The sequence below is a fragment of the Colossoma macropomum genome, unplaced genomic scaffold (assembly GCF_904425465.1).
Source record: "Colossoma macropomum unplaced genomic scaffold, Colossoma_macropomum, whole genome shotgun sequence".
NCBI lineage: Eukaryota > Metazoa > Chordata > Actinopteri > Characiformes > Serrasalmidae > Colossoma > Colossoma macropomum.
This window is the reverse complement of record NW_023494794.1, coordinates 21,496,616-21,520,869: the sequence shown is the minus strand read 5'-3', so window position 1 is coordinate 21,520,869 and position 24,254 is coordinate 21,496,616. Positions and strand designations below refer to the sequence as shown.

At 38.3% G+C, this 24,254-nt stretch overlaps 2 protein-coding genes across 4 annotated transcripts in view; both read right to left on the bottom strand.

Moving 5' to 3' along the window:
* Positions 1-9,237, bottom strand: part of LOC118814793 (polymerase delta-interacting protein 2-like) — a 30,049-nt gene extending 20,812 nt beyond the window's left edge. For all 3 annotated transcript variants that reach the window (XM_036580572.1, XM_036580573.1, XM_036580571.1), the window contains exons 1-5: positions 9,048-9,237; positions 4,549-4,624; positions 3,128-3,225; positions 808-907; positions 167-242 (exon numbers count right to left, since the gene is read on the bottom strand). In XM_036580572.1, the coding sequence (XP_036436465.1) occupies positions 167-242; positions 808-907; positions 3,128-3,225; positions 4,549-4,624; positions 9,048-9,226 (529 nt within the window). In that variant the 5' untranslated portion in view covers positions 9,227-9,237. The remainder of the gene's footprint in view (positions 1-166; positions 243-807; positions 908-3,127; positions 3,226-4,548; positions 4,625-9,047) is intronic.
* Positions 9,238-16,633: 7,396 nt separating this feature from the next.
* On the bottom strand, positions 16,634-20,580 carry sebox (SEBOX homeobox). The gene is made up of 3 exons (XM_036581034.1): positions 20,477-20,580; positions 19,562-19,764; positions 16,634-17,302 (listed from the first exon to the last, which is right to left on the bottom strand). The coding sequence occupies exons 1-3, from the start codon at positions 20,568-20,570 to the stop codon at positions 16,634-16,636; spliced, it is 966 nt and encodes a 321-aa protein (XP_036436927.1). The 5' UTR covers positions 20,571-20,580.
* Between the last annotated feature and the right edge of the window lie 3,674 nt (positions 20,581-24,254).

The following is a 24,254-nucleotide window of genomic DNA, read 5'->3' as shown; positions in this document are numbered from 1 at the left end:
TTCCTGCACGTTACACATTAGCGTGTAGTATTCAATTAGCGATACATGTTTTCACCAAAAGCTACTCATTATCAAGGACAACCTTTACTTTATTAGACTCTGGCAGGAACATGCTGACATGCTGTCCTAAGAAAGATTACAGTAAGTTATGTGCACTTGGGCTCACCTGGAATGGCATACAGGGCCCTGCTGTCGTCGTGATTGGCCAGAAATGTGACAGCCTCTGTTTGTGATCTCTGAGACTGTCAGTTGAAAAGGAGCACATTTCAATAACTGGCAATAAACTTAAAATCAAATGTATACATTTTTTTCACAGCCAAGACATGTTTGGTGTTCAAAGCTGGCTTCTTTAATTTTGTACTGGAGTTATGGGGCTAATGTAGGCCAGGATCTTCTGGCAGGTCCAAACCTTAATTACACTATAATAGCTTAGGAATAACTACACAAGTCTGCATTACAGTCAGTGTAGTTAAAGATAACTGATAAGCTTAAAGATGAAGTAAACTGAGGATCTTAAGTGATTATCAAGGGCCCAAAGTGTTGTTGAGCTGATTTACATAGGCTGGGGTAGAATACTATAATAAAATTGAAAGTTAAATTCATTTTTGTGATGTCAGACCATATATGTGTATATATATATATATATATATATATATATATATATATATATATATATATATGAACAGAATAACACTAATCTAAATGCTTCACTGAATATCTACAATAAAACAACCAACAGACCAAGTTAGCAATTAACAACAGCTAACACTAGTGCAGTATATTCTGCGCATGCATGTGTGTACTCACTATGTGAGGGCAGTCTCTGGTGTCGATGAGGACTTGGTAATATGTGTGTGTTTTGCCCTTCACCTCCTTTGACCCATGTGCTCCTGGAGGCTCAGGCTTACTGTAGGAGTGAACAACATAGTGATAAACAATGGTCAGATTGGGTATAACAATAAAAGGCATAAATCAAATATTTAAACATAGCAGGAACACTGCTGTGTCTGAACCACTCATGCCAGCACAACACACTCTAACATGCCAAGACCATGTCAGTGTCAAAATCTGGTAAAAAATCTAAAATGTACTGGACACACATCAGTACTCCCTCAATTTACATATCAAACAATGTCTATTTTACAAAACGTCTAACAAGAGGAATGAGTCTCTGCAAAAGTGCAGCCCTTTTGTGACTCATGTTCATTTTGTTGTTAAAACCATGTGATGCTGTCGTAAGCGAAAAAAAGTGCTTCGAAACGTTACAAAGCTCTGTCTGTGGGTCAGTGGAGAGATCTAAGCTTTCACATGTCCAAACCTCAATGATTTCTGCCATTTCTGCATGTTTTAATCAGGCAAATCAGGCTTATGTCTAGGGTGCCAAATCCTGGTCCTGGAGATCTACCACCCCCAGATTTTTCCAACTTTAATCTGACACACCTGATTTATGTAAGGAAGGCCTTTAAGAACATCAGAAAACTAGCTGCAGGTGTTCACTCCAAGGTGGTAGATCTACAGGACCAGGATTGGGCACCCGTCTTAGTTAGACTAGCAGTCTCAGAAAGGCAAAACAATCAGTGTGTCCTAATTCAGGGGCTGCATCCTTCAAAGGACGCGGTCTGTGAAGGCATGTCCTTCGAAGGCTTTCTTAGAGCTGTGAAGGCTGAACCGAAATGAGAAGGTCTGCCCTACGGTGGATTTTCTGTTTGCATCACAGCACCGCTGTTCCTGCCCTTACCGCTGCGTTGCGAAGCGGCACTCCTGTCAAGTTCTTTTAAAGTTCTTTAAAGATGGAACCAGAAATTTTGATTTTTGTTTTAATTTTTCGTTTTTTTGGAGCTGGAGATGCTTCACCGCCGGCTGCTGATGAGATTGGATATTTCTTTTTAAAGCATTACTACCGTTAGCTACTCGTCTCTGTTTAAACCCAATACTTATATTTAAAAGTGCACTCTTCAGTCGCCGTTCGCTCCTCTGCTGATTACGCCATGTTCTCAATTCCTCGCTGGCACCCAATGAACCTCGGGATATGCTGGCTGGCGAAGGATCGCTGCCATGTAAAAGGACGACACATTTCTCGGCCACATATGAAGGAGCCTTTGAAAAGGGACAGCCTAGTCGCGCCGCTGAGACGCAATCGGCCTTCAAATGCAGCTTCCAAAGGACGCAGCCCCTGAATTTAGATGCAGCTAATTAATTGTATTTATATCGCAATTCCTATTTGAAAGAGTGCAATTTTAAAATCAAAATAGCTGTAATTTTACACATATTTAAACTTAACCTTTTGATGCAGAGCTCATAAACTAGTAGTCTGGTACACTGTACTCAGCATTCAAGCCTCAAAAAAGGCCTGGAACTTAATTTATAACTGCCCTTTTTAACTCAACCGCAACACTGGTAAGAAAATTCACAGTAAGATATTTCCCCAATTTGATCACTCTTAAGTCTTCATCAGACTTGAGACTCATTAATATCAACCAACTGGTGTGCATGTAATCACAGTAATTTAAAAGGAAGGTCTGGGGACACTCAAAAAACTGTTCAAGATATCAGACATCACAGTTGCAATACTAAATCCCTTATAAAATACCTTATAGGTATTTTGGCAATAAGCTACTTTCAAAGGATTCTATACACCCAGTTTAAAATACTAAAGTGCATATATAAATCACAGGACTGGTACCTGTGATTGATAATGAACATTTGAAAAGCTTCAATATTTGTTTTTAAACCAAGACTGATCATAAAGGTGATTCTACCAAATTAAGACTTTGGCTTAGTGAACGAGTCCCTACTGTTGACATATTGCTAGTTGCTACAGAACTTAACCAAGACAGAAACAGAAACAAGCTCACAATGGCCTCCCAATTCATCTGTCCTGTCACATAAGGTTGTTGGTCAGGTTTTCCACAGCTTTCTGGCCCTACATAACCTTTCCTACATTGAAAAATCCCTTCAATAATGTATAAAACCCAAACGTGTTTCACAAATAAGCCTTAGTTCTCTACAAACACATTTTTAAAAACTTAAATTTTGCATGTTTGGCTTCTGGGACAAAGACAGCACAAATAAAGAAACTGAGTGATATGCTTTAGTGGGAACAGACATGCAGACGGTGTTCATTCACCTGTCGGTTGTTGGAGGAGTGACGTCACGGTCGTAGAGGCGGGCATGCCAGGGGAACAGCACGATGCCTCTGTAGCCAAACACGCTATGCAGGAACAACTTTGACAAACACATACAAATGATGTCATCTCACCATGTACTGAAAAAGCCTCTCTCTCCTTACATGTTTTTGTACAAGTTGGGTTTCAAATGATTTACAACTATCATAAGCTACTTTCCACATTATATTAAGATTTTGTTGATGCTCTAAGGGGCATTCTGGTCTAAAACTAGCATTTGATATGCTATTTGTTATGTGGTACTGTGTAGTGCAGCATTATATCCCTCAGTCTCACCAGTTTGACAGACGTAGGCACGTTTACTACAGATTCAGAACTTTTCAAAATGTCTTTCAAAACTTTTTTAATGCCACTTCAAAGCTAATTTTAAAACTGTAGGCCTGTCACAATCATAAATTTTAGCTGACAATTAATTGATAAATAAATAATTACAACTAATAATTTAATCTTTTTGCATGTATTCTATCAAAGTACAAGCCAAGTTGTCGAACTATCTGATTAGCCACGTTGCTTTCTAGCATTTTTCTATCTTGCTCCCAACTGACAACAAAAACAGCTTGAGCTTGATTTGCGGTCAGCTTAAAAACATGTGACCATCTCAAAGACCTGCACTCAGGCAATTATAATAATTGTGACAGGCCTAAAAAAAGGTGCAGTGATAATATAACACAACGAATAAATAGCTAGATAGATAGCTAGATAGATACTAGTCAAACAACACCTGTCTGTACCTTAAAATAACTTATTTCAAACGTATAACACTGGCCCGACTAGTATTTTACAAATACTTGTTGGTATTTGCAAGCAAATCCCTGAAGATTTATTCTCAAAATGATGATATTTCCATTTCATAATTAAGCATAATTCTGTGTATGTTTGTTACAAAGTTTACACAGTATTAATTGTGTATCAAATTAACTGAAATCAGCGACAGTGTAAGGCATGTAGCTATTCTATCTAAAGGCCTTTGCTTATGAACTATATTGTAATTTAGGCTACAAATTTCGTGGCTTAAAAAGGATGCAAACACTAAATACTAAACAGATAAACAAATACCAACATTATAAGCGCATACTTAAGTACTGAAATTATTCAGGCAATTTTACTAACTTAAGGCAATTTAATACTAATTAAGGCCTTAAAACAAATTATAAAAAATGCATTAGAATGTGAATATAAAATGTAATTACTAGACACCCTGAATATTAATTAGCCTCAGAGACAACATCAACATCAGCAGCTTCAGTGTGGCTAATTTTGTTATGCACCTAATAGTGTAGCTAGCTGCATTTCTCTGAAGGGTGGCTTTCATGTGGCTGAGATAACTATTAGTTTAACTTGCCCAATACTGGTAAATCCTTACCTGTCCTGTCTCATATTTGCCATGTTGCTTGGGGGCTTCAAATACTCCCACCGTCTCCAGCACCTTTCCTTCTGGCCTGTTACTGACCAAAACAGGACACACACAGGACAAACACACATACAGGCAGAGACCCAGACCCACACAGAGAGCACAAAGAGTGACAAGCATATAAATTAATATACAAGAGCGTTAAACACACAGGCAGACATAAAAAATAATTTGCACACACAGCCGATTGGACGGACACACGCAGAAGAAAGAACAGACATACAAACAAAACACGAGGACAAGAAGACAACATGAAAACAAAACAAACCCCGGGATTATTAGAAAACATGTTGAACTGTCCGCATAATCATAATAATCATAACCATAACATCCCAGTGGCAACATCAACAAAACAAAACGCTAAACTTGTTTCTTACAAGTCAAACATTAAGTCAATACCTTTTATTAAACATGTCTGCAGATTAAAGATAAGTATATGTTTAATCTTCAGACACGTTATTTACCGTTATCATGTCTTATGAGCTTAAACTGGACCCTGTTTTGGTTTCTAAGAACTCTGATCATGATTTATTATGATGTTTAAGCTCCTAATCCGAAGGATTCACATTCGTCACGTGACGATCAAATTCTAATATCATTTTCCAAGAATTTTACAAACATCAGTTGGGCTGGTTTAGTCCATATTCTCAATGTTTTGTCCTAAATATGGTCTTGTGGGCGATGAGTGAAGGGGGAAGGGTCCAGATTAAGACACTTGTGTTTTCTCTTCCCTGAGGCCACTTCTTTAGGGTTACTGCTCTTTTCTCATAGAGAAATTCTACAATCACAGTTCTACATTTTTGCTATTACTAATTGCATAAAGGCAAAGCAGTGAATACGAGAGCATTTACAGCTTTTTTTTTTCTTTGTCTTAAAATATTTAAAATCTCTACATCCTGACTTCATGCCAGCATGTTCTGAATACTTCTGGGTTTGGACATGTGCGTTTTTCAAATGTCCATGTTTTCCACATCTGCAGAACACTGTCTACACTAACTACTGCTTATTCACATACACGCGCTTAAACAGACAGTACATGATGAGTACATTAGAAACTCTATGGGATGGCTGACCACAAATGGAAGAGTAAATGATTTTGGCTGTTTAACTGCTTTTACTGTTAACTAAATTCATGTTTAGTTAACATGAATTTAGTTCGTTGCCAGCCACAAGTGGGACAGTAACCCTCTCTAACAATCATATATCAGTCAAAACATAAAACCTGATCTTAGTGATCTGCTACTGTCTGGTTACATAAACATTCAAGTTACCAGCCAGACATTTGTTCTCACCGGTAATGCTGGCTAAGCTGCATACAGACCATGTGTGATGTTGGGGGGGGGGGTCCACTTTTGCTTAGTGCCATGCCAGATAGAAACACCCTATCTGAACTCTTTTCAGAACTTAGGAACCTGTTAAACAGCCTATGCAACTAAGACCACTGTTTGTTTTAACATAAATGTGTGTCCCATTCCATACCAGTCTCTGATAATGCAACATATTTCGCAATGAGTACCCAGCTTACTGCCTGCTGCCACTGAAACGGTGTCATATGGCAATCAGTTTTAACTTTCACTTTCTTGATATTAGAGAAATTTTGACTGGGTAAAATTGCCATTTAAGGCTTCAACATAAAGATTTCACTTTTACACACAAAAACCACTTTTTTACATTGAAAACTGAATTAGCACATGTTCAAAGTTAATTCATGCTACAAATTTTCCCTTCGATAGCCATGAATTTCCTACTAAAACTTTCGTGCTACATTATTATTCCTTCTAGTTAGAGATGAGCAATACGACAAATCTTTATCATTGTTTTCTGTTATTGTGATAAACTAAGCATTTTATTAATATTTCTGGTACTTGAAAAACACTCATAACCTCATGTTTCACTACAAAGAGAGCATAAATAGTCAAGTTTAATAGGATTTAGTGCAGCACAGTATGCAAAATGCTGAATATAAATCACTGTACCTGATAAGTTGGTGATGGTAGTTTTTAAATGTGGACCTACAAGTGGACTGTGATATTAAAATATCATGAATCATATTGTGTATCATGAAAACGTCTAAGCATCGTGATGTGATACTTGTGCCATATCACTACTTCTAATAAGGCAAATTTTGTCATGTGAGAATTCAATTTTTGTCAAAATGCGTATTTTAAGCAGCAATTTTGTCCAGGACTACAAAACACTTTGGAAATCATGCCAAATGGGACAAAAAATAAAAATGAATAGATTTAGAGGAATTTCAAAGACGTTTTCAAACCAGCAGACATTGCCAGATGGTCGCACCAGATGATATTTTGACCCTTTAAGTAAAAGAAAAAATTACAATTAACTTAATTAACTAATGTTTTTGTAAAGTTAAAGTGAGTAGATATGTGGAGAGGTACGACATCTATATGGCATCTTTTAAACCTTTTATAAACTGGAAAAAAAATTTACGTGTCACATTACTGACCCAGTAACATCTTTACTTGGTGAAACTGAATTTATTTTATAAAATAAAATGTGTCGATGAACAAAAGCTGGTTCTCCTGCAAACAAGTTACAAGCCAGACAAGAACTCAAATAGTGCAAGACTGACCAATCACGACAAAGAACGCTTAGAAACACACTTTTTAAAAAGGTGGTTCTTCAAGGGTTCTTCAGTAAAGAGAATGGTTCTATTTATGACCAAGAGTTCTATTTAGAACCATTTCATGCTTGGTTCTTTGCATATTGAAATGGTTCTTCAGACTGATGGAGAATGAGCTGTATACGGTTCTACCTGGAACCTTTTTGAAAATTATTCTAAATAGCACCAAAAAGGATCTTCTGCTGTTCCTCACCTAAAAGGTGATTCTCCAAGGGTTGTTTAGTAAAGACAATGGTTGTACATAGAACCATGCCCAGTCAAAAAAACATGTGCATGCTTAAATGGCTCTTCACATGATGAAATGGTTCTTCCAATTGATGGAGAATGTGTTGTAATTGATATTGTTTTATATAGAACCTTTCTGAAAATGGTTCTAACTATATAGCACCAAAAAGGATTCTTCTTTTGTTACACACTTAAAGAAGTTGGCTCGTCAAGGGTTGTTCAGTAAAGACAATGGTTCTATACAGAACAATGAACGCTTCTTTGCATGGAGAACTGGTTCTTCAGATTGTTGTAGAGTGTGCTGCATATGGGTCCACATAGAACGTCTTTGAAAATGGTTCTATAAGTTATAGCGCCAAAAACAAAGATGGCAGTTCTTCAAAAGCTACAATCTTCACATCGTGACAACAGCAGAACCATTTTCAAAAAGGTTCTATATAGAACCATATATAACACATTCTCTACGAACTCTGAATAACCATTTCACCATGCACAGAGCCATGTAAGCATGGAGTGTGTGTGGTTCTTTTTTTTTTTTTACACTTAAGTGTTTATTGAGTTTTTATTTTTTTTTACACAAGTGGACATAGATGTAAGATGTATACAATGAAGAAACATTACAGACAGAACAACACCAGGAAAAAAGAAGGGGAACAAAGGGGTGAGAGAAAGGGGCTGTCTATGGTTACAAAACTCTTATCAATCATGTTTAAAAATACTATATTCTTGCATTCACGTCTATTTATCCCTTATGGTGTCATATGTTGTCTATTTACGCCACTTGTTTGCAAATACGTTTTCCCTCAATCGAAATTAGTAAGTGATTTTTTCTAGTATATAGATTTGTCTTACAATTACCACCCACTGTTCTGTTGGGGGGGGTTCAATTTTATACCAATTTCGTGTTATTGCTTTTTTGCTGGCTGTCAGAAGTATTCTTGTAAAATATTTATCATTATCCATAACATGATTATCTATATATCCAAGATACATAACTCTGAATTCTTTAGGGACTGAATAACCCAATATGTCTTTAACCACATTGTATACATTTTCCCAAAAAGAGTACAGTATATTGCATTTCCAAAAAATATGTGTATGATTGGCCTCCTTATTCCCACACATCCTCCGAGTGTTTGTGGTTCTATACAGAATAACTGTCTTTAGCAAAGAAAACCAGAAGAACCAGATTTTTTTAAGAGTGCAGCCAAATAACGTGCCAGAAGCCTAAAAGCGGCTAAAGAAAGAGAAGCTGACCTTGCATAGCTGAAGCATCCAGAGAGCTGCGCAACTTCAGCTGTTACACAACAGCCTGTCTGCCTGCCATGCAAGAGCCTTGGCCGGCAGTCAGTTAGCCTGTCAGCTAATGGCTTTAACTTACTCTGCGCTAGCCTAGCTAAATAATAATAACATGATAGTCTGCAGTCAGTTTAGACGGATACAGAGCGAAATCAACGCTCCGTGTGTCAACAAAGTATTCACTGCGCATTAACGGCGCCTCCGGCCACCGCAGACCGGTTAGCCAGTTAGCTTTAGCCGTGTTAGCGCGACACAGATGAGCTGGAAGAGCACCGCTTCTTACCGTGAAGACATGAACCGTTTCTGCTGTACATTCAGAAGGCCACACGAGGAGCACTGTAAACAGCGCCTGCTTACTTCGTGTCTGCTGTTCAGGTCCACACTGAGCGCCCGCAGCGTGTGGCTTTTACTATACTTACTAACGGCAGACAGGAGCCCCCTGCGTATAACACAGGCCGCCATCTTTGTTTAGGTCGGTTGGGTTACGGCTGCGCGTTCACGTGGCGAAGAGGCCTGGCGGTGGTGCGCGCTGATCCCGAATCAGGTCTCACTGCAGTGATTAAAGCCGCCAGCGCGGTAAGAGCAGCGGATAAACTGATCTCGGGTCAGCTTTAAGGGGCCGCAGCTGAATACAGGACCAAAGCTGATCAGAGAACAGATGGTACTGCGCACATCAACGCCTCTTGTTCTGTGAAAGAAAGTGGAAAACTGACTTCAGATCAGCCCGAAAGGGCCCCGGGCTCCTCTTCAGAAGCGCGCTAGTAGTCTATACCGCCACCTAGTGCCGATGTTCCGTAAATACAGTAAAGATTACTCTCTAACTTGCTTGAATAGATATGTGCGGAGCCCTGATGATAACATCATGTAGAAATAAAAATAATGCGTGGCCACGCCTTATTAACGCGTGGGAATAAGATCCTAATGCGTGCCCACGACTTAGTAAGGCATGGGAATGAGATGATTAAGTCGTGGCCATGACTTAGTAATGCGTGGGAACGAGATCACGGCTTACTAAGTCGTGGCCATGCTTTAGGATCTCGTTCCCACGCCTTACTACGCGGTGGCCACGCATTAGGATCTCGTTCCCATGCTTTGTTAAGTCGTGGCCACGACTTAATTATCTCATTTACACGCCTTACTAAGTCGTGGCCACGCATTATTTTTATTTATACAGGATGTCACCAGCGGGGCTCCGTAGGGGGACATGAAATATCGAGATATAGGAATGTTGTTGACATTCCATATAAATAAAAATAATGCGCGGGAACAAGATAATTAATCCGTGGCCATGACTTAACAAGGCGTAGGAACAAGATCCTAATGCTTGGCCAGGACATAGGAATGAGATGATTAAGCCTTGACCACATGTTAGTAAGGCATAGGAATGAGATGATTAAGCCTTGACCACCTGTTAATAAGGCATGATCTCGTTCCCATGCCTTACTAAGTCGTAGCATGATTTAATTATCTTGTTCCCACACTTTACAAAGTCGTGGCCATGCATTAGGACCTCGTTACCATGCGTTAATATGCATTATTTTTACTTTTACAGGATGTCACCAGAAGGAAGGAGAGATAAGGTTGACAGGTTGAAGTTTTATTAGAGCTAACTTACACTTATAGACTCTTCTAAAGAGTTTTTGTTCAACTTTTAGGCTACTAGCAATGTCATATTTGTTAATTTATTTATTTTAATTATTAAAGTTGATCCAAAATCCAACAGCTCCTGCGTTTCCAAAATAAGTGGATGAAAGATTCTTCAAAGTTATAACAAAAACAGCATGTGATGTCTATTATTGTTGTTATTATACCTATTATAGTTCCTCCAAGTCCATAAAACCATTATCAGTACTAGTGAGGGGGATGCCCTGAAGCAGATGACTGTTAACAAAATACTTACAAAATGCTTACTTATGTGGTTAGACAGCCCACATCTTTTCCAAAAAACACAGTGCTAAGCTGCAGTTAGTCAAGGCAAACTATTCTATACAGAAACTGCTCCTTTTTCACCCCTTCAGCCAAACTCACCTGTATTCAGAACATTTGGGGGTCTTTGTTTGTCTGCCTTTTGTTTGTCTTGTGTTGCTTTTTTGCTTTATTCATTAATATATAAATGAATAGGTTCAATTAAAAGTGGACAGACAGGTCCAAACATTTATTACCCACTTCAATAACTTAAAACTAGCATTTGTTATGTTATTTATTGAGTTGTGCTGTATTCTGTTGTACAACATTGCATCTCACAGCTTTGTTGATTACGTATACATTTCCAGTTTTGTATTCTTTTTGTGTTTTATTCATCAGTGTTCTATCACTACAATACCCAGCATGCACTGAGCAAATACATCAAACAACAGCTGGGCATCCACCTCACAGCGATGAAGAAATGCAAAGGCTCATAAATACAGATGTGTTATTTGACTTTGTGGCAGAGCTGTTAGTTGTCTAGTTTCCTTCTACATTAGCCAGCCGGTAAAAATAAATAATAATAATGATCACAAACAGTCTGCACTCATAAATCTGCCCGAAAGTGCATGTAGTTTTTCAAAAGTTCTTCCTACCTTCAAGATACATCATCAGAAGGGAGTTTTGCTAGACTTTAAACAGGAAAATCTCACTCTGGAGACTATTGCAGCCCCACTGTAAGAGGAGAGTAGGCATGTTTACAGCAGATGTGGAGATGGCTACATTTTTCACCTTGGTCAGACTGTCCCTTTAAACTGAATTGAATTCAATGTGATTAAAGAATGATTAGTAACTAGTTAGTAATAACTTAAGATGTGATTTTAGGGGCTAAAAGGTTAAAAAAATTAAAAGTTAAGTGAATAAACGCATAAAAAAATGAAACAATGCATTCACACTGATTCCTAAATACAGTCCTTGGAAGGAAGGAAGATAGATAGATAGATAGATAGATAGACAGACAGACAGACAGATAGATAGATAGATAAATAAATAAATAAACAGAATATTATGAAGTAGACGATGGATTTGTGGGGGGTCACTCAATATCAGCTAACACCGTGTGCTGGTCAACCTGGCCGTGAGTATTATTGTTCTGCTCTGCATGTAACTAAATAAGCACATATCCCTTCAATATCTGCCCAAAGATTAAAGGATGTAGTTTCATCTGGAACACACACACACACACACACACACACACACACATGCTTGCGTGGTCCAACTCACACAAAGTATATCTGAATAAGACTGTAGATTTGACACCCCGGATTACGGGGATTTTATTTTATTTTATTTGAAGATTATTCGCCGTGGAGATTATTATGATATGCGGAGATCAGTGTCCAGGAGGTCGGGCGAACTGTGAGGTCTGTAGTCATGTTCCCTCTTGTAATAATAACCACAACTGTAATACACCGTCCAGATCCTCAAATCCACATGCAATTTAAGCCGCCCGTAAGCTGATATGACTTCAGCTCAGAAATGTATTTATTTTTTATGTATTTTACTTATTCCTTGTTTACTTATTGTGTATTTGCAACCTATCTGTTTACTGCGTTTTCAAGGTGGAAAATATTTTCGCTATTCAATAACCCGTGGCTGTTATCATGGTTTGAGACCAACAATACTGGGGACAAATACTTTTGCTTTTAGAAGAATGTAAACGGCGCTGAATCCAGAGATGTGCTGACAGAAAATGCAAGTCAAAAATAACTAGTCTGAATAGTGGCATTTAATAAAGAGGGTAAAATCAAGGCAAACACAAAGTTTGTGACACAGCCGGTGACTTTATTTTAACAGCAAGCATGCAAGGTCTAATTTATGGCCATATTTCATTTTCTTTGTTGTCTCCAGTTTCCATGAGCTTGAAGGTGGAGCTGGGCCCCCCTTTGCAGATATAACAGCCTCCACTCTTCTGATTTTGAAGTGTGTTTGTGGGGATTTGTGCCCATTCAGTCAAAAGAGCATTTCTGAGGTCAGGCACTGATGTTGGACAAAAAGGCCAGGCTCACAGATGACATTCCTATTCATCCCAGAGGTGCTCAGTGGGGCTGAGGTCAGGCACTGATATTGGATGAGAAGGCCTGGACTGCCAGAGAGTGAGGCATGATTCATCAATCCAGAGAAGCATGTGATTGTCTAAAATTTTAATGCTGTAGCCGAAACCCTGACAAATAGCCCCAGACCATTATCCCTCCTCCACCAAACTTTACTGCTAGCACAACACACTCCGAGGTAGCGTTCTCCTGGCAGCTGCCAAACCCAGATTCATCCATCAAAATGCCAGACAGTGTGTGATTCATCACTCCAGAGAATATATTTCCACGGCAGAGTCCAGCGTGCTTTACACCACTCCAGCTGACGCCTGGCATTGCGCATAATCTTAGGCTTGTGTGCAGCTGCTCAGCCATGGAATCCCATTCAATTCCACTTCGAGAGGCAGTTTGTAACTCAGTAGTGAGTGATGCAACAGAGAGCAGGCCTCGCTCTATGAGTTTGCGTGGTCTACCACTTTGTGGCTGAGCTGTTGTTGCTCCAGGACACCTCCATTTCACAGTAGTAGCACTCACTGTTGACTGGGGCAGATCTAGCAGGGCAGAAATGTCATGAATCAAATCTCAAATGCATCTATAGTTCCAGCCTGAAGTCCAGCTGCTCACATGCTGATTGATAGAACCCATGACATTAGTTATTAAATCAATACCTTCAGCACCTTTAGCAAACTACACTAGACAGTGTTCACAGGAGACCTACAGTTGTGTGCAGAAGTTTGGGCACCCCTGGCCAAGTTGCATTTTATTCGACACAATCTCTGCAGCAAACTGTTTTAAACAATGACATTGTTCTGCAAATGTTTATGCACAGTCACTTCATATTTGGTTAACTGAGAAAATAGAAAAAATGAAAATTATATGTTTAGTAGTTTAGGAATGTTTCGCTGACACAGGAGGTGTCTGTTCTACTGTACAGCATTGCTTACACACAATCTGCATGGAAGAGGCCTTAACTGTGACATCACCACAAATGTCAATGTTTGAAGTATGAAAACAACATCTAGATAAGCCAGAGGTATTCTGGAAACAAGTGTGTGGACTGATGGTGTAAAAATTCAACTCTTTGGCTGCATTCACCAGAAGTATATTTGGAGAAAAAAAGGAGCAGCATTTAATGAAAAGAACACCTTGCCAGGTGTTGGGCATGGGGGCATGGGGGCATGGGAGCGGATCTATTATGCTTTGGGGTTGTGTGACAGCTAGAGGCACAGGAAACATTGCACAGGTAGATGGAAGAATGGATTCTTTTAAATATCAGCAAATTCTGATAGCAAACGTGTCACAGTCAGTCAAGAAACTGTGAATAGATCCAAAACATGCTGTGCATGCAAGACAACCCACAAATAGAATCAGATCTAGAAGTGTTCTGCAAGAGTGGGTAAAATTTCTAAAACAAGAATAGAAAGACTTGTAGCTGCTACAAAAGTGTTTGCAAGTTGTGATATCTGCCAAAGGTGTTGCCACTAAGCACATGATTTTCATGTAGGCCTCCATTTCTTGTTACATTAGCTCGTAGCTCCAGTGCAAAACTAAAAAATAAAAGTTTAGACATTACATATGTCTTCATGATCAGCTACATTGGGCTGAAAAGAATGTATTTTTTAATTGCATTCCTTTCATACTTATTTATTGAAGTGCTTTCATGTAATATTTCATAGAAAGTAAGGAATATGCAGGAATCTATAAAAACAGAATGATACGTGAACCTGTTTAGTATGTTTTTATTGCTTAATAATATAGAAATTCTCACATAACATTTGACATAAATATTAAATCACACATATTCAAAGCACAAAAGATGCTGTATACACAGTTTAACAGAAGATGGGATACTGGACTATAGCACACTGCAAATGGGTCTGTATGAAAGCGATAACAGAATGAGAAACTTATATACACAACCAACCAAGCAGATACTTCCGAAGCCTTCTTAATGATATTACTGCCTGAAATGCTTCCAAATGATGTGGATTCAGCTCCAAAATTTAGATTTAACACTACTGGAATGACATGAAAGACAGATCTCTGCAGAAGGGCACCGCACTGAAAAGGAGTTGCACATGGATAAAAACATATTAACACACCTGCTGTCTTTTAATTTATTTCTTTGGCCATTTTTTATTTATGTGCATCCGACTGACACAAATGTATTCTCTCATAGCAACCGTTGCTAAGTTGGACAAGTTTTATAGAACACTAAAAATTCCATTCAACGTAATGAAAAATTCTGTTACACTATTCAGTACGCTATTAATTTGAAATTGGTGTTGCTAACATATTTGTGTTGCTAACGTTAGCATGATGACAAATGTACAAATGTTTGGATTTTAAACAGAAAACTCTTATGTAGCTACTCTACATTCATTAGGTTGAATGGAATGGATGGATTTTTGCCAACTGTTGCAACAATCTCTAGTACAAAGGAAGAGATTTGTGGGCGGAGCTACATCAGGACTTCTGGGAAATACATTTCCCAGCTGAAGACACTTGACCCCCCTCCAAAGTCGTATGATGAAGTCAGGTACATCGACATTCTTTAATTGGTGACTTCAAAGCTATTTACATCAATGAATCAACAGAAATAACTGTACAAATAGTAAATACATAATAAAAACGTCTTTAAAATTCACAATGAATCCACATTTTAATAAAAGAGGCCTAAAACAAGAGATGCTAGCTGGTCAAGAGCTAATATAGTACAATAACAGTTTCACAACCTCAGTGTTCTTTCAGAGATTTCTCCACCACGTGAAGGTGACCAAGTCAGGTGAACGTGTTTCTACACGTTTGATTTGCGCTTGAAAGCTATGGAAGTCTGTTTGTGACACAAAATAATTAAAAATATAGTAGGCTATATAGTGCCTTATTATCTCACAGTAACTTACTTTTTCATAACCCCGACTTTGTATCTCATAATTATGACTTATTATCTTAGAATCCCATAATGACTTAATGTCACATAAAGGCAACTTACTATCTCACAATAATAAGAAAATGTCTCATAATTATGACCTATGACCTTACAATTATTACCTAAGATCTCATAAAATTAACTTACTATCTTCTAATAATGATAAGATTAAGAGATAAATCATTATTCTGGGATGCTATGTCATATTCATGAAAAAGTAAGTCATAATTATGAAAATGTAAATCCTAAGTATGCGATGCTAAGCCATAATTATTGGATACCAAGTTATAAATAAGAGATAATAATTCATATTTATGATATATTAAGTTATATTTATGAGATACTAAGTCATAATTAGAGGATACTACGTCATAATTATAGGATACTAGGTCATGAATGAGAGATATTAAGTCATATTTATGACATAGCAAGTTACATTTATGACAAAGTAAGTCATGTTTATGGCAGTCATATTTATGAGATACTAAGTCATAATTATAGGATACCAAGTTATAAATAAGAGATAGTAAGTCACATTTATGACAAAGTAAGTCATATTTATGACATAGCAAGTCATATTTATGAGATACTAAGTTACAATTATAGGATACTAAGTTATAAATAAGAGATAGTAAATCATATTTATGACGAAGTAAGTCATATTTATGACATAGTAAGCCATATTTATGAGATACTAAGTCATAATTATAGGATACTGTCATACATAAGAGATAGTAGTATCCTGTTTTGAAAGTCATAATTATGAGATGCTATGTCATAATTATGAGATACTAAGTCATAATTATGGGAAACTTTTTCTCATTATTACGACTTACTAAGCAGCTATTCGTTTTTTTCAGTGTTGAACACAGGCTTCCACAGAAAGCAGCACAAGAGGTCGACCAGCGTTTTTTAATTCATATGACTGTCCTCCGCTGCTGGTCAGAAATCGGCCAGGTTGGTGACGACAGCGGCGCTGTATATGAGGTCAGAGATGTCTCCTAGGGAAGTCTGGGGGTAATGCATGAGAGGAGTGCACTGCCCCTGTCTGTGCATGGCTCCTTCCCAGTAACCTTGACCAGAAGTGACCGCCTGCTCAACTGACACACACTGATGTCTGGGGTTGAGGCTGCACGGAGGTTTTCCAAGATGCCCTGAAAGCCCTCCGGACAGGGCTGTACCAGTGCTGACCTGCCCAAACTCACTCCACTGCTGCTGGCATGCAGACAGGACGGGCCTTGTGGTCTGACCGATGGAAAAAGAGTGGGTTCCTGGCTGATTCGCAGGCCCCGCCCCCCAAGGCAGAGCCCCCGGGAGGTCAGGAGAGATGGGTGGCGCAGGAGGTGTAGGATGAGGCAGATTCTGAGGCCAGGGGCCCAAGGCTTGTTTGACCCAGTCCAGGCTTGACCTCTGCTGCTGTGGCTGCTGGCTGCTCCTGTTAGATGCCTGGTACCTTTCGGGCCTGCTCGAGGGTGGAACAGCAGGTCCAGGCTGAGGGAAACTGACCACCGGGTTAGAGCTAGAGCTGACCGCTGGACCTGGGCTTCTCTTCACAGGTCTGGTCAGTCTGCCACTTTTGATGCTGCGAGCACGTCTGTTCTGAAACCACACCTGCCAAAGAGCAAAGACTAGTTAACTACACAGCTTTGAATGCTTTCCCCTTGTCCCTTGTAGTCCATCAGCCAAGACACATTTCTTTTTTCAGTTTCGCACTGAAGCTACGAGGCTAATGTCATAGGAAGAGGTTGGGTGACATAGTGTGCTTGTTAGGTAGCTATATACATCTGAGGTTTGCTTTTTTAGCCTTATAGCCCCAGTACAAACTAAAAAAGCAGACCTGAAACTTCAAACATGTCTTGGCCGAGCAACTACATTTGTGGGTAGGTGTTTATTTTTGGTAAACCATTCTTTTAAGGGCTGTTTGTCAATCATTCTCTTAGTAATCTGGCAACTGGACTTGTAGTTAGTCACCCTAACTAGAATGAAAACCTTCACTGACAGTACATAAATAGCACAATACAGTACTGTCCAAAAGTCTGAGTCTTCATTTATTTCACTTTCCAGTCAAAACAGCCATTAAGTAAAAGATATTCATATTTCAGCATCAAGAAAAAAACTTAAAACATATATTTATCAGAAAACCTGCACAGAAGCCTCAACAATCAAATATAATACCTAATACGTCAGTATTTATTGTGTCCACCATTTGCTTTTTTACAGCTTCCAATCTTTAATGTTTTTCCACAAAGTTCAGTCTTAGAAGTTGGTTTAACATTTCCCGCTTCTCATGATCCAAAGAATCCCAAACACATTCAGTGACGCTGAGGACTGAACTCTACGGGAGTCCAGAGAGGCCATGAGAAAATCAAGCTCCACTCTTGCTTCAGATCTGAAAACATCCACAAGTGTTTCAGTCCATCCTTCCACTGTGAGAAGACGACTCAGCGCTATGGTTCTATAAGGACGTGTAGCTGTAAAGAAGCCTCACTGAGAAATGGAAGAAAAAGCAGCTCAGAACAGTGGACTGACCACCCCAGAGATCGTCCGGAGAGGCCACGAGGTAGTTATCATTTTCTGGACTGTTATCTTGAGATCATGACTTAATTGTCTTGTGATCTCAAGATTATCAAGCTGTTAAGTTATCTCAAGAAAACAACTGATGACAAATAATGAAGACATGGTGGTCAGTTCACTGCTCTGGGCTTCTTTTTCTTTCTTTTCTCAGTGAGGCTTCTTTACAGCTACACATCCATTCAGACCCACAGCGCTGAGTTGTCTTCTCACAGTGGAAGGATAGACAGAAACACCTCTGGATGTTTTCAGATCTGAAGCAGCTTGATTTTCTCCTCTCTCTCAAAGATTAAAGCTTTAAGTGTTGTTTATCAGATGGGGACAGTTTTGGTTTTCTACTAGTTATTCCAGGTGGTTATTACACTGTTATTATAAAGGCTCTGTTCAGGTACATTTTTCATCCATCCAGGTACAAACAATGTAAATATTCCCTCAACGGTACTACGGTAGTTTTAAGGTCCGATTGTGAACCTTAAATAAGATTTTTCCAGGTGAAAAGTACAGATTTGTACCTCTTCATAACCAAATGTTTTAAAACAGAACCATAAAATAAAAAGCCTGGAGACGAGACAGGCTGTGTGGAGTCAGTACAGCTTAGAAAATATAACTGCAATGGATTATGGTACAATTATGTTCCCTCACTAAAGGTAGTAAGATGTACCCTTGAGGGTCCCACCCCAGTGACAAGATGGGTACTGCCCCAGTGACAGTTTAGTGCCTTTGTTTCTGAGAGTGTAGGAGTCCCATTTCCTCTATATATTTTCATCATTTTTCAAGTATTTCCCTTTGACTTTTTCCTCCTCATCCAAGCGGATTATCCATACCTAATGTCCTCAGAAATATCTCCTGAAAAATGAAGAACTTGCACTTAATGGCCATTAATATACTACACATAATTCATATAATATTTCTAATTATTTTTTTATCTATTGTCTAAAATCTATTGTTTTATTCAAAGATTCACAGAATTTACATGTAAATAAATTGTATTACATCAACACAACTATTGCCAAAAGTGAGCAAAGAGAAAGACAAAATTGTGTTGATATACATTTAATTGATATAGAACTTATACATATTTGTTCATGTTCATTTTAGAATAAAATAAATTCAATCACTGTCTTTTGGGTCAATATCTAAGGTCTGTATTTTGCCTGTGTGTGTGTATATATATATATATATATACACATATATATATATATATACACACACACACACAAACACACACACACACACACAAATATATATATATATATCCATTATTTATTTATTTATTTATTTATTTATTGTCTTTCTTACCTGGATCTTGCTCTCGGGCAGCAGGGTGACGGCAGCCAAACGCTCGCGCAGCGTGATGTCCGGGTACGGGGTCAGAACGAAGGCGCGCTCCAGCTCGGACAGTTGCGCGCGGCTGAAGATGGTCCTCTTCCTCTTGCGCTGACCCTCCGGGTGGGCAGTCCTGTCCGTCTCAGGAGAGGAGAGAGCGCGCTCTGCCACGGGGTCTACATCACAACACACACACACACACACACACAGACGACATAATTATAGATTTGTCAGGTCAGTCAGTTACAATAAATAAAAAATGTAACAGCAACACGATCGCTTGTATTTTGGCAATGATTGTGCTGCATTTCCCTCACATGTAAACTCGTGCACTGAAAGCGCTGTACGAAATATGAAAAAATTAAATAAACGAATTTGAACATTTTACAGAAAACTTTAAAAGAGACATGTTTTTTGTTATAATAATCATTTATGTTTTCTCCCTCAGAGTGACGCAGTTCAGCTGGAAAAAACTGTGAATTTGATTCAGTATGAAAATATTAAAGAAATCGATTTTAAAGCTCTGTTCTTTTTACAGTTACAGTTCAATAAAATCTGCAGCGGTTAAGAATGAGATTAATGATGGAACTGAAACACTGAATGAAGTTCTACTGAAATAAAGAGTTCTCCGTAGTGGTTCTTTAAAGACATATATCTGGTTTTCTATCATAGAGAAGAACGATTTGACCAGACAAAGATGCTTTCAGATGGTTCTGTGCGTGTTCGTGGTTCCACTGCCTTCAATACAGAACCCGTGAAATAATTTAGTTATCAAATGTGTAAATTCAGTGTTCAGTGGAGTGAGCTGGTTTAGAGAGAGTGCAGTGAGGTGTGCAGTGGGGTGTGCAGTGAGGTGTGCAATGTGATGCAGCTCTGCTCTCCGCTCACCTGTGAAGTCCCTCATGTTGAGGAGCAGCTCCGTTTCTCCATCCTCGCTGCTCCTCTGTCCGAAATCAAAGCCCGGATCCACAAACAGAGCCATCCCTCCAGACCCGGACTCTCCTCAAGTGCAGCTCAGCGTCCCACACCCACCCGCTTTATACCCCCCACCCCCACCCTTCACACCCGCCCGCAGAGGTGTCGGGCTATCTGTCCCTGGGGGCGCTGGATGGGCTTTTCTTCCCCCACCCGTATTCCGTATAGAGCTGGGATTGGCCGGGGGTTCACACTCACAGTCCACTGCAGTCCACAATCCACTGACCCACAGCCAGACCTGCAGTGTCACAAACACACAAAATAAAATTGGTGTATTCGTCTTTATTATTAGTACGAAATTAAACTACAACAAAGGACAGTAAGAACGTGCAGTAAACTAATCACATAATATCAGTAATAAACTACAAGTGTAAATAAAGAAGAAGAAGAAACAACATTATTTAGCTGCTGCTTAGATTTACTGTCATGTCAAATCTGTCAAATATTATGTAAATTATGCCAAGTTTTTAAGTGATCTTCAAATAAGAAGATCATTTTTTACTCCGTTAACTTTACTATAAGAAGTTCAATGAACTCAAGTTTAAAATCTGGTTACTAACATTAAATAAAAAAAAATGCATTTTTATAAAAATTTACTAAAATTGTAAATGACTGTGTTTAAATTCATACAAATAACTGTAAAAGGGGGAAAATTCATAGAAATCAAATTTTGAAGAAGCACTGTGAAAATTTCCCTTTTTACAGTTATTTGTATGAATTTAAGCACAATAATTTACAATTTTAGTAAATTTATATAAAAGTGCATTTTTTTATTTAATGCTAGTAAAATATAAATAAAATTGTATTTTATATATATGTATATATATATATATATATATATATATATATATATATACATACACACACATATATATATATATATATATATATATATATATATATATATAGTACAGTTTTATTTATTTTTTACTTTCTTATGTTGTTCATTTATTTGCCGTGTTTGTCGATTCTGTATTTATTTATATATTTAGTTATTTTTCTTTGTTTGCGGTGTGGGGCAGGAGGCGGGATTTGCCGGAATATAGGCGGGAAATGACCCCCCCACGCGCACAGGTTGGTGGGGTCTTGCCTTTGAAGCCCCAGCCACCCCAACACCAGCGCGTCTAGCAGCTCGGAGCGCCGCTCCGCACAGGAAAGCAGCGATGGGTCGCGGATGTGTCTGACGGACACGCGCCTTTTCTCACGCAAATCACCGCCGCTTTTCACCCCGAGCTTATCAAAGCCTCGCGCGCTGCGGCGGTCAAATTTCAAACCGAGGATTCTATGTAGGTCAAAAATGGTGACTTTATGATTACATACTTATATACTAAGTCAGTCGGCTGCACGAGCACAAAATATAGTACACCAACGCAATTCCTGCCAAATTTAACAAATAAACAAACAAATAATACATAAATAAATAAACCGGAGGATATTATCTGTGATGTATTGACGTGCAACCATCTGATCCGTTCAGAAGCCCTAAATGGCCGTGAATTCGCGTTTTATTTGTATCTCGGCGATAACGAGTTATTTTCGTTTGTCTTCTCGAGATTTCCAACTATTTATATCATTACCAGGACACAACGAATGTTGCTTTATTGAGATTTCCAGTTATGTATGTCATTATCACGACATAACGAATTCTATTTTGATAAAGCAATGTCCGTTATGTGGTGAGAACTCGAGAAAACAAGGGAACAAAACTCGTTATCACGGAAAAATGGAGTAAAAAAACCTTAAAGGCTTCTGTAGAATTAATAATAATAATAATAATAATAATAATAATAACCTGGTTGTGTTCTGGCTGTTGGAGTTTGAGTCGTGTAAATGTGAAGTGTGATGTTTTCAGTGTGTGTTCTGAATGTAATGCAGGCAGGTTTAATGTTGACAGAGTGGGGAAATTATAATGACCAGTTTAATCGGTTGTTTACAGTAAATATGTAAAACATAACCCACACACGCCATTATGAGGTGAATCGATGTCTTTGGACCTGCTGGTCAGATCCGCTCCTCCTCCTCCTCCTCCTCCTCCTCAGCGGATATGTGACCGTCCTCTGCGGGGCTGAATGATGATGTGAGGCGGATTAGGAGCAGCGAACACCGGCGCTCACAGCACAGCAGTAATCTGAGCCACAGATTACCGCCATAATCTGCTGTTCAGAACTTCACTGAGCAGAGCGAGACCTGCAGCCCACTTTTACCACAAAACAATTAAAAAAAGATGGTTCTTCAAGGGTTCTTTAGTAAAGGGGATGGTTCTATATAGAAGCGTGCTTTCTGCATAGCGATCTCAGTGAAATCCCGTCTGATGCCTGTTTTGTTGAAAGGAAAAGCAGAAGCGCCACATTTAACATCCTCTCAACTTAAAACTTAAAGGCTGGAGTGCTGAAGGTGGCCGGAGTGCTGGAGGTGGCTGGAGTGGCGAAGGTGGCTGGAGTGCTGGAGGTGGCGGATCTTCGTGTTCCTCTCTCTTCTGCCTCATTAGCATAATTCGGCCTCAAACCTGCGGCTGGAATACACACAGGCGGCGAGTCCTCAGTGTTTGATATGAACGGCCCATTAGTGGAGTCATTAGAGACCATCACACAAACATCTGACCTCAAAAGAGATCAGAGCTCAACTGACCAACTACAGCACAGCCTAATAAACACGACTTACTGTGTGCGAAATTTGCATGTCCCGTAAGTGTCACGTGTAATAATGATTTTCCCATATGTGTTATATAAGTATATACTCATGTCATATAAGTAATTACTATATGTAATAACAACATGCACCGTATGGAGTATATGTAATTAAATATATGTAATAATAATGTGTTCCATATGTATTATATATACGCAATGACCCACATGTGATGATCAAACATTGTATAATATATATAAGTATCTATATGTAATAATAACATCTCTCATATGTATTATTCTGATCATTCTTTGAAATGTTGCTAAAATAATCGAATAAATAAAGTGAATAAATGAATGTCATATGTATTGTTTCCCAAATATATATATATATATATATATATATTTATATATATATATATATATATATATATATATATATATATATATATACATATGTACCTACATCTTAAAACAACATTGCCCATGTGCATTACAAATGTGTAAGTATATATAATATTTGCCATATGTATTGCAGGTATTCAAGTACTTTTATGTAAATTTTATGTAATAAAAGTACCTGAGATGTATCATGTAATTATTTATATGTAATAACAATATGTCCCTTATGTAGTATTTATATGTTATATGTAATGTTAACAAATGTGTTCCATATATCTATATATATATATAAATGTTTGAGTATATATACTATTTGCCATATGTATTATATGTATGTAAGTACTTATATGTAATAGTACCTACATCTAATAAGAATTTTCTAAGCCTAATACTACATCTATTCCTAATCTTAACCTTAGTAACTGAAAATAAATAGTTTCGCTAAAGTCAAAATAAATAAGAAATCATAACACATTTTCTTTCCATAAATTAGTGTATCATTATAAATGTTCCAACCTTTCAATCGTCTTCTATTAAATAAACATTGACTGAATAAATAGATCTAAATCATGTATAGTTGTCAAATGAGGGTTAAATAAGCGCGTATGTGAAAAGCTCTGAAACCATGTGATCACGTTTGAGCCGTACTCTTATTAACAGAC

Coding starts and splice junctions, on each gene's coding strand:
- sebox (XM_036581034.1), bottom strand. CDS start 20,570: ATGGCTCTGTTTGTGGATCCGGGCTTTGATTTCGGACAGAGGAGCAGC. Junction 19,765..20,476: donor CAACATGAGGGACTTCACAG/GTGAGCGGAGAG, acceptor GTTGTGATGTAG/ACCCCGTGGCAGAGCGCGCT. Junction 17,303..19,561: donor TGCCCGAGAGCAAGATCCAG/GTAAGAAAGACA, acceptor GCTCTTTGGCAG/GTGTGGTTTCAGAACAGACG.